The following is a 10,042-nucleotide window of genomic DNA, read 5'->3' as shown; positions in this document are numbered from 1 at the left end:
ATTCGTGACCAACTCGAGTTATTCCGGGACAAGCCGAATAGCGAGAGTCTTCTTGCAGGTTACGGAAAGGGGCGAGTGGTGACGAATGTTTTATGTCAGTGAATATTTGAATTTAGTAATTCTAATAACTTGACTCCCCAAATCACTCTGGGTACATTTGCTTATATATTTAGTTTTAATGACCAGTTTTCTGATCCTCAATATCTCAAGCCAAGGGTAATGCATAGACTAGGTCCTAGCCCGATTACCTGGCCCAGACTCGAAAATTTAAAAGCCGTCGCGATATAGCTGAAATATTGCCGCCTGTGTTGTAAAGACAACATTCGCTTGCTTGTACAGCGTAACGAGTGAGTGTGTGAGTGAGTATCGTTTTACGCCGCTTTTAGCAATATTCCAGCAATATCACGGCAGGGGAACCAGAAATGGGCTGCACAAATTGTACCCATGTCGGGAATCGAACGTGACTTTGACGTGACGAGCGAATGCTTTAATCACTAGGCTACCCGACCGCCCCTATAGCGTAACGAAGTGATTATATGCATGGTCCTTTGAAAAGGTACCCCTCTGCCGTTCTTCCCTTGTAAGGGGCCGTGACTGTAATTTTTGTGATAAGAATGACCGTTGGCCTTTCCTTAAAATGCCTGGAAAAATATTCCTTTTCCCCAGATTCTAAATAAATCGTTCACTGGACATGCTAGGTGATCTGAAAAATAACTGTTTTGGGTAAAAAACAATTGCTTGGCTCCTCCATTCCGAGACCACCTGATCCCAATTTAGTCCAGTCCCACAGCAAGCATGAGTGAGTGAGTGAGTTGGGTTTAACGCACCCAGTAATTCCAGTTATATCACGGCGTGTCAGCTTAATGTTGGAGGGGCTGCAGTGATGCAGGTCACCGACGTTTACCACTTCGGTGAAACTCACGAGCACGGGAATGGTGCTGACAAACCTAGAAACATAATTAGGGCGAACCGGGATTCGAACCCACGACCATAAGTGTCTAGCGTGCCCAAGGAACGCATCTCAGCACAGCGAGTAAGTAATACATAAGGACCCGGAATCCCCAGAGGACAATCTGCTCCCTCAACATCATAACCAGGATCCAGCTGCACAAACGGTCGCTACTATTAATAACTTGAGGTTCAAACTTCAAAGTAAGAACATCTGAAGCGTTGAGACAGCTTTGTGAAAAGAGTTGATCTAAGGGGCCACAATTCGCGATGCACTATTGTGTCCCTTTTCAGAACCAGCATCCACCGTTCCTGGGTTCGAATCCTACAGTGATTCCGATTATGAACCTTCGTCTGTCAGCTACAGGTTAGTTGGGTCGCCAGCTATGAACAGTCAGCTTCTGTCAAAATACTAGTAATTTTCATGTTGTATGGTAACAGAATATTTGGCGTCAATGCCACATAAAGATATAGCTGACAAAATGTGAATCTTGATTGTCATCTACGATATCATAGGAAGTGATTCTCATACATACTTCCTAAAAGAAGTTAGAGAAAACATTACGCACGCACGAATGCACGCACGCACGAATGCACGCACGCACGCATACAATCACACACTCTCTGTGTCCAAACCTATCATTCATACATTCGGGAATTTTATAGGGTATTCTAAATTATATATTTTCGGCACAAACGATTACTGAATGCCAAATAAGATAATTCACTCCTACTTAATATAATATACCCCTGTGAGGTTTCACATGACAGTTCTGTGATCTATCATTTCCAAGTCTGCTAAAATATACAGACGACTTCCTTATCTATAGTCAGTCTGATGTTGGTATTGTGTAACTGTACTCAGACAGAGTACATGAAGCATGCAATCTGATAAGTACTGTACATATATACTTTGACGTTGCGTGGATAACGTGGCCGGATCAGACGTGTTAAGGGACACTCTCATTCTGTTTTCAGGACATTATAAGGCCGATTCGAAAAAATAATTATTGAATTTGCCATTGAATGTTTTATTGTAAAAATGGCTCTCCTTATCTGCATCCGCATAATGGATTTGAAATATTGTTTAATTAAGACTGAACAAATATATACTAGAAATACCCTTGATCGCTTTTGAATCGCTCCCTTTCATGACAGACGGCCCAGCAGAAACACCATACCTCGTTGTAACGAGTTGATAAGACACACTGCGGTTATCGAAATATTAGTGATTATGATAGGTACACCTGTTTGATCGTGTGAATTAGGTGTAGTTCTGATATTTTTCCCCTTTTCTAATATTTAGTTATCATACACACAACACATTATGAATGTAAATCAAACAAGACGGGAATAACGAGGGCGCGAAGTATACACGTCACGTGACTAAACTCCCAAATCTTCTAAACAACAAATCGATCAGGGGTGCAAGTTGAGTTGCCTAGCTCCTGTCACGTTTGTTGCAAATGTGTGTCGACAAGACAACGAAATACGCCGTCATTATGGTCATTTGAAGGTAAGCAGACAAAATATCGTATTTATTTACCTTAAGGGAAAGAAATATACGGTTACTACATGGGATAATCTAAAGTGTGCGTGTGTGGTCTGAATAACCGTTACCTGATTTTCTTGGGTTTATCATGTCTGAAAGACCTTACGTCAAGCCCGTCTTAATGAACACTGGCATACGCATACATGTCTGGGGTATTCTGACACGTTTCTTCGTGTACATGTGTTAGTGAGTGAATATCGTTCGTCGCCGCAGTCGGCATATTCCAGCTATATCATGGCGGCCTGTAAACCAGTGGTTGACATTATGAGCAACGCATGGTGGTACAACGAGCCAAGTCAATGAGCTTGCACCGGTCCAGTGGTCACCTCTTATAAGCGTGCTAGGATGGAGATAAACTGTATACATACACATTATGGACATCTCCATACGTCGTTGTCGGTGCTGAAAAAACTGTAAGAGATCCGGGTTAGACTTGGGCTTCAGCAACCCATGCTTGACGTAGGAAGCGACTAACGGGATCGGGTGGTCAGGCTCGCTGACCTGGTTTGAAGCATGTCATCGTATCCCAATTGCGTGGATCAATGATCATGATATCAAACACTGGGGTGCCTGGTTCAATCTCATTAAAATCAGATCTAAGTTCTCGCTGCTTTGGTTAGCGATAGCGAGAACGAAGATCTGATTTTAATGAGATTGTGTCTGGTTCAGACTCGATTATTTACAGACCGCCATCGTATAGCTGGAATATTGCTTAGAGCGGCGTTAATCGGCTGTATAATGTCACATGTTACCGAGTTAATAACGGATAGAAAGATACCTAAAATACAATAGGCAAAAGTAGGTTTATAACGTGAGTTCAGAAAGATGTACCAAAGGCTAAACAGGGATTATAACAAATGTTTCGTTTTTTTTATTTGGGCCTAAAAATAAGCGACGGTAAATGTAAAATAAAAGATCTCTTTGACTGACATGAGAATTCGTGTATTTCACCGAGAATGTGATATACTTGGTGGGGCAGAATTTGGCTCGTCACGCGTAAGGCCCGGGTTCGATTCCCAAGATAGGTATCATTTGTGGTCCTGGTGTCCCATTCTTGGAGTGTGCATCGTGATATGGCTTCAATGTTGCTTTACAGTTGTAAACTCAACTCACTCACTCACTCACTCTTACATTATGCTGTGGGTGAGTATGGTTTTACGCCGCTTTTAGCAATGTTCCAGCAAATATCGTGGCGGGGGACATCAGAAATCGGCTTCACACATTGTACCCATGTCGGGTCTTCGGCGTGACGAGCGAACGCTTTAATCACGAGGCTGTCCCACCGCCCCCATTATGCTGTGCATGCCATCCAATATATAATACTATAAATGAATGTTTTGAATCATGTTAAATTATGTTAGCAGATTCATGTCAGTTGACACCAATTGTTTATATTGTTTGAACATGCATTTTTGTAATGATCACATTAGCTCTAAAAACCTATATGTTATATAATAATCTTTTTCATTGAACCACTTAAACGATCTGTGTAATTCCATCGAATCAATCATTTAATATTTACAAATGAGTAACACCGATAACGTCAGACCCTTCTATAACGACATAATTATAGCTACATTGATGATAGACAGATACAGGATACGATGCTTTTTGACTTAATGAGTATAATGTATATATACTATCCAAAAAATGAAACGCATAGGTGTTACTGATATGTCAAAACGAAAATAATACCTATTGTATTCATATTATCGTCAAAATATGTATCAATATTGGTAAGAGCATCGATTAACACGCTTCCGTTTGCAACAAATCGATTTTGCTTGAAAATGTTGACTTTGATGTAATTTTTTGAGAATGAGTAAGAAATGCATCGCCACAACGCAACAAGTGGCATCTTGCACGTTGAAATTGGACAGGAAAAGCATGCAGTGTTTGGCAATAAAAAGCAAGCTTGCTTTCGGAAATAGGCATTCGTTCAGAAGGTGTTTCCAAGCCAAATGAACATGCCACGTCTTGATGCTGCCACAAGGAACATCGACTGCAGGCTAGAGAGTCCCAATCTTCTGTTGCCCGACGTCTGAATGTTAGTTACATCCGGGTCCTCCATTTGCGTGACCTTACTGCTATGGGTGAGAGCACTGCAGCCAGGGTGCCAGGACTTAGGAGGATATCAGGCCAGACTGTACGGAACAGGCTGAGAGAACATGGACTGAGAGCCAGGAGACCCTACGTCGGGAACGTGCTACGTCGTCACCATCGTGCTCATCGTCTCCGTTGGTGTAACAACGTGACTGCCTGGAACCTTCGCAACTGGCGACGCATTTGGTTTAGCGATGAGTCCAGATTCCTGTTGCAGAAAACGTGATGGTAGGAACCGGGTCTACAGACGTGTTCATGAACGTTATGCCCCTAACTGCGTGCATCAAGTGGACAGATTTGGTGGAGGGAGTGTGATGATGTGGGCGGCAATATCCTACACTGATCGTACCGATCATGTCCACGTCCAGGGAAACCTGACGGCTGTACGTTACAGAGACACCATCCTGCTACCACACCTCCTGCCAGCCATTGACGTCCAACGTGAGATTTTCCAGCAGGACAACGCCCGGCCCCACACGGCACGTGTCACAATGACCTTTCTCGCTGCTAACAATGTCAACGTGCTCCCCTGGCCGTCCCGTTCCCCGGATCTTAACCCAATAGAGCACCTGTGTGATGAACTTGATCGCCGTCTCCGTCAGCGTCAACATCAACCCCAAACTCTCCAGGCACTAGCTGCATTTCTGCAGGAGGAGTGGCGGAGGATTCCCCAGGCCGTTATCCAGCGTCTCATCCAGTCCATGACAAGGCCTGTGAGAACTGTTATTCGTGCACGTGGTGGGCACAACAGATATTGATACTCCATTCAAGTTTGAGGAATATTGTGAATGCCTTACCTCAAGTTATGGACATCATTGTATAGACATTGATCTCTCCTAAACGGATGTAAAATTTCATGTACTCAAGTTCATTACCTACCAAGTTATTCATGTTTGAATATACATTTTCTCAGCAAATAGAGGCTATGCGTTTCTTTTTTTGAATAGTATATTAAATTTGTGTTTCACGGCCTTCATTCTCGCCCGGAAGCACAGGCGGCCCAGTCGCCTCAAATACCGAATATCGATTTACGAGTTGCTTCCCTTGTTCGTGCTAGTCTAGATGCCACATAAACCAGTGGTTGATATAAAGAGCAACGCCTAACACCGTCATTGGAGTGTCTGGTCCAGACTCGCTTATTTACAGACCTCGACTACGACATACAAATAGAACATCGCCTGTACTGCTGACAATGTGGTCGCTTTGAAAAAAAGAGAACATTTCATCAAAGTGACGAAAGACCATTACCGCTGCTTGCGTGATTGTTGGTAGTCAGAATGATGTATAAGGCTATTGACCCAAGGATATCATGGACCAGTAGGTTGACGTCTTCCAATGAGTCTTAGGGTACCATCTGTGACGTAACTCGGCGCTTGCTGTAAACAGCATGACTGATCACACGTTGGGCTCGAGACAATGGCATACGTGAAGTCTTTAGATCTTGGCCCCGTAACGTGAGTTTAGGTATCACTTATGTATGTCAGGCTCGCTGACTTGGTTGATTCATGTCATCGTATGCGTGGATCGATGCTTATGGTATCAATCACTGGATTGTCTGGTCCGATTATTTACAGACCGCCGTCATACAGCTGGAATATTGCTGAGTGTGGCGTTAAACAACAAACAAACAAACAACAAACTTACTCCCAAACTTGTTGTGTTAAATGGATAGTATTTTCTCCATATTTATTACCTCTTTTCCGACTGTTATTCCAGATCCCGAGAGTATACAGCTGATCAGAAAAGACGCCGCCACCCAAGCCACTATGGCGTCCTCTTCAGCGGTATGTAATCTGAATGTGTCAATGACCTTGTTATGTCTATGTAGACAAACAATGGGTTAGTATTAACCATGTTATATTTGGCAGTGCGTCTATCTCGAACTGGGCCAATAACGGATCCCCGTGAAGAGTTACTGGTATTCTTTGTCGTGCAAGGATCCGCTTATCGTAGGTTCGAACCCAGGTTCACCCTGTCTGTGATGCTTGTTTTGTGAGCACCATTTCCGTCCTCATGGGTTTCACCAACGTGGTCAGCGTTTACGGCCTACGCCCCACGCCCCATCCCCCTTGCACTTTACTTATGATCTGTGCTTACTGAAAACGTCCCCCGTGGGGGTACGGGGTTAGAATAGGTCCCCAGATACCTTTGCTTGGAAGAGGTGACATAATGGATCCGGTGGCAAAGCTTGTTGACTTGCGTGTCATCGTACCCCGACGGCGTGGATCCTTGCTCACATATCAATTACTGGATTGTCTGGTCCAGACTCGATTATATTTCTGAGTGCAGGGTTAAACAACAAACAAACAAACTGATGGCGTAAAGATATTAACCAACTATAAACATTTTTCTATCGTTTTGACTGATACCATATCCATGAAGATTCGGGTTAGAATCTTCCAGCAGCCCATGCTTGTCGTAAGAGGCGACTAACGGGATCGGGTGGTCAGGCTCGCTGACTTTAGCTCATGTATGTCATTGTATCCCAATTTATATAGGGTGATGCTCATGATGTCGATCGCTTGATTGTCTGGTACAGAGCCGATCATTTACAGACCACTGTCATGTAGCTTGAATATTGCTTAGTGTGATGTTAAACAACAAACAAACTAATACTATGTCCTTCTTCAGGGAGACAATTCGCCATTCAAGGTTAAAGGTCTGTCCCCGCAGACAAGAAGCCAGTCCATGTACGTGGAAGGCAACGGCAGCCCCGGAAACGGCAGACCTACATCAGCTGCGACGACTTCTCATATCACCTCGTCACTTGACCCGGTCTCGGATGGAAGCTCTGAAACCCAGAGCGAGGCTAGCGGAAATGAGATAATGAGTCAGGTTGTCGCTGTCAACAAAACTCTCGTGCAACAGATAGACGCTCTCCGTCTGCGTCTGGAGATCGACTACAAACACAACAAGGAACAGAGGGATTCCATCGTGGAGGAAACGGATGCACAACTTGAGCAGAAGAACGCAGAACTCTCCAATCTGAAGTCAAAGGTTGAGAAGAGGACAGCAGTCTTGACCCATTTGACAGACAATAACGACAAGAAAAATAACGAGATCGAGGAGATACAACGTCAGATTGAAGATCTTCGCAGGGATGTAGAGGACACTAGAGTATATGCAGATGAACTTGAGTCCGAGGTATCTACACTCCAGAGAGATAAAGGGAAACTTCAGACTGGCTCGGCTTATCAAGAGAAGGAGGACGAGATTAGGGGACTACACAGGGAAATCGGGTATCTCCGAAAAAATCTTTCCCGATTCGAAAAAGAATTGGTAAAAGCTAAGGAGGTGATCTCTCAACATGGCGGAAAGCTCAGGTTGTTGGAGAAAGAAAATAAAAACGTTCAAGTCAAGTTCAGGGAGGAACTGAATAAAGTCTCGCTGAACATGAGACTTGAAATCGGTAAAATGCGAGAGTTGATGAGAAGCCAGTGGCGAGAGATGAAGGAATTGCGAGAACAGAACGAGTCTATGCGAAGTGACATTAAACAGATCAGAGACATGCTGGTAGAACAAAGTACTACGAAAGCATCGGCAACCATCGATGAGCCCCCGAAGACGCCATTGAAAGAACATCATAGCCAACATGAGCAGGCGACACCTAAAGAACATGCGCATATGGCGTTCAAACCATCACTTCCGGCTCTGAGCAAGGACTCAAAACGGACCAACGTCCACAGCAAGAAAAAATAGGGAATTATAGGTTTCAGTAAAGACCATCACTGCTATGAATCAATATCAACCATGCCACTGAAGGCAGACATCTGTGATAAAAAGAATGACTTGATTAACAAACTGCAATACTACAATGAAAACAACGGCTAAATTTGTTTTGTAAACAGTCATACTATCATTTTGTATTTTACTTGTGTGCAATGCATCGTGTTTTCTTTACATAAAGTGTTGTGTTTTAGTAGTTGTGTTATGTCTTGCTAGTAAGTGTACATACATACACGCATCGTGATGTGTGCTGAATCCGGAGACATAGGTGGCTCAGTAGTTTAATGTGTCACGATTTTCACAGGGAATGAGTGAGTGAGTATGGTTTTACGCCGCTTTTAGCAATAGTCCAGCAATATCACGGCGGAGGACACCAGAAATGGGCTTCACACATTGTACCCATGTCGGGAATCGAACCCGGGTCTTCGGCGTGACGAGCGAACGCTTTAACCACTAGACTACCCGACCGCCCCTCACAGGGAATGAAGTGTAAAATGTATGTTCCAGTATGAATTTGTGTCATTGTCCTTTAAACACAGTAAATAAGCGAAGAATGGCAAGTACATGTTTACATACGAAGGATATATTCAAATCCGATTGCCTACATTAAGAATGATGTAGTGAGTGAGTGACTATAGTTCTACGCCGCGTCAAACTAACGATCAATAGAGGAATGTGTTTTAATTGTGTTAAAGGATCAAGAAATGGTTGGTTGCCAAGGTACAAAACATGAAAAGTCGACGACTTGAATAACACTTGCTTTAAATGCAATTTAGATGACAATCAATGCATTTTGAATGGGCGATCGATGTCAGCCATGAGTGGTAAGAAATTAGAGTTACGTCCCTTGGTGCGTCGTCTGCTAGGCTAGCTTTCCCGTGACAATGTCTTCCAAATAAGGTAAACATTTTTTCTTCTTATTGTTTTACAGTCATACACGGAATTTAGAGATGTTTTAAGAGTGGATACATTTTACAATTCTATGTTATGGTATATGATAAAAAGGTTAGTATATGGCAGTTTTCATATTATACCCCATATCAACCCTCGACCCCCATATGAGCCCCCTGGCCTTCGACACCCATATCACCCCCCTGACCTTCGGCCGTCGGGGCGATAAGGGGGCCTCAGTTTGATATGGGGTATTGTATATAAACTGCCATAAGATTACCTCTAACTATCAATCAATGATGATGATAGCAAGGTGTTCGCGGAAAGGTGACCATATCCTGCCCCACCGGTGGCACCCGTCACAAACACATGCAAAGGCAGATCAGTTGTCCACCTGAAAAAAAACACGGGAACATAAGGTTCAAGTAAACATAGGGAATTGCATCGAGCATACTTTTTGTCACTGATGCGTCAGATTTGGAAATGCCAGCAGCATGTCTACCATTAAACGTTGTGAACGCTTGAATGATGCTTTGAATGTTGTAACTTTGATCAAACAACTTTCGAACAACAATCGTATGAGGCTCTTTGAAATCTTCATAGAAAGAGTCTGCTCGATTGTTACTAAAACGTTGTGAAATGGAGACACCAAAGGTTGGAATTACTGGAATATTGCTCCACATAAAGGCAAAGTTGACTATTAGAAAGTAGGAGTCATCCCTCTCACTCTGAATCTTCATGCATATATATCTTACCGTATTCGACGTAATGAGCGCCCAGGGCGCTCTCAAAATTAGAAATAGGGGGCTCTTATTAGAATAT

General features: G+C 43.3%; 1 protein-coding gene across 1 annotated transcript; it reads left to right on the top strand.

Annotated features, from left to right (window-relative positions):
- The first annotated feature begins 2,339 nt into the window (after positions 1–2,339).
- Positions 2,340–8,522, top strand: LOC124134529 (serine/threonine-protein kinase MRCK beta-like). Its single transcript, XM_048400394.1, has 3 exons — positions 2,340–2,464; positions 6,320–6,387; positions 7,235–8,522. Exons 2-3 carry the CDS (start codon positions 6,370–6,372, stop codon positions 8,300–8,302), a joined length of 1,086 nt encoding a protein of 361 aa, XP_048256351.1. The 5' UTR covers positions 2,340–2,464; positions 6,320–6,369; the 3' UTR covers positions 8,303–8,522.
- The last annotated feature ends 1,520 nt before the right edge of the window (positions 8,523–10,042 follow it).

The sequence above is a fragment of the Haliotis rufescens genome, unplaced genomic scaffold (assembly GCF_023055435.1).
Source record: "Haliotis rufescens isolate VD_foot unplaced genomic scaffold, xgHalRufe1.0.p SCAF_2, whole genome shotgun sequence".
Lineage (NCBI taxonomy): Eukaryota > Metazoa > Mollusca > Gastropoda > Lepetellida > Haliotidae > Haliotis > Haliotis rufescens.
The sequence above is the reverse complement of the archived record's forward strand: the minus strand, read 5'-3'. Positions and strand labels throughout refer to the sequence as shown.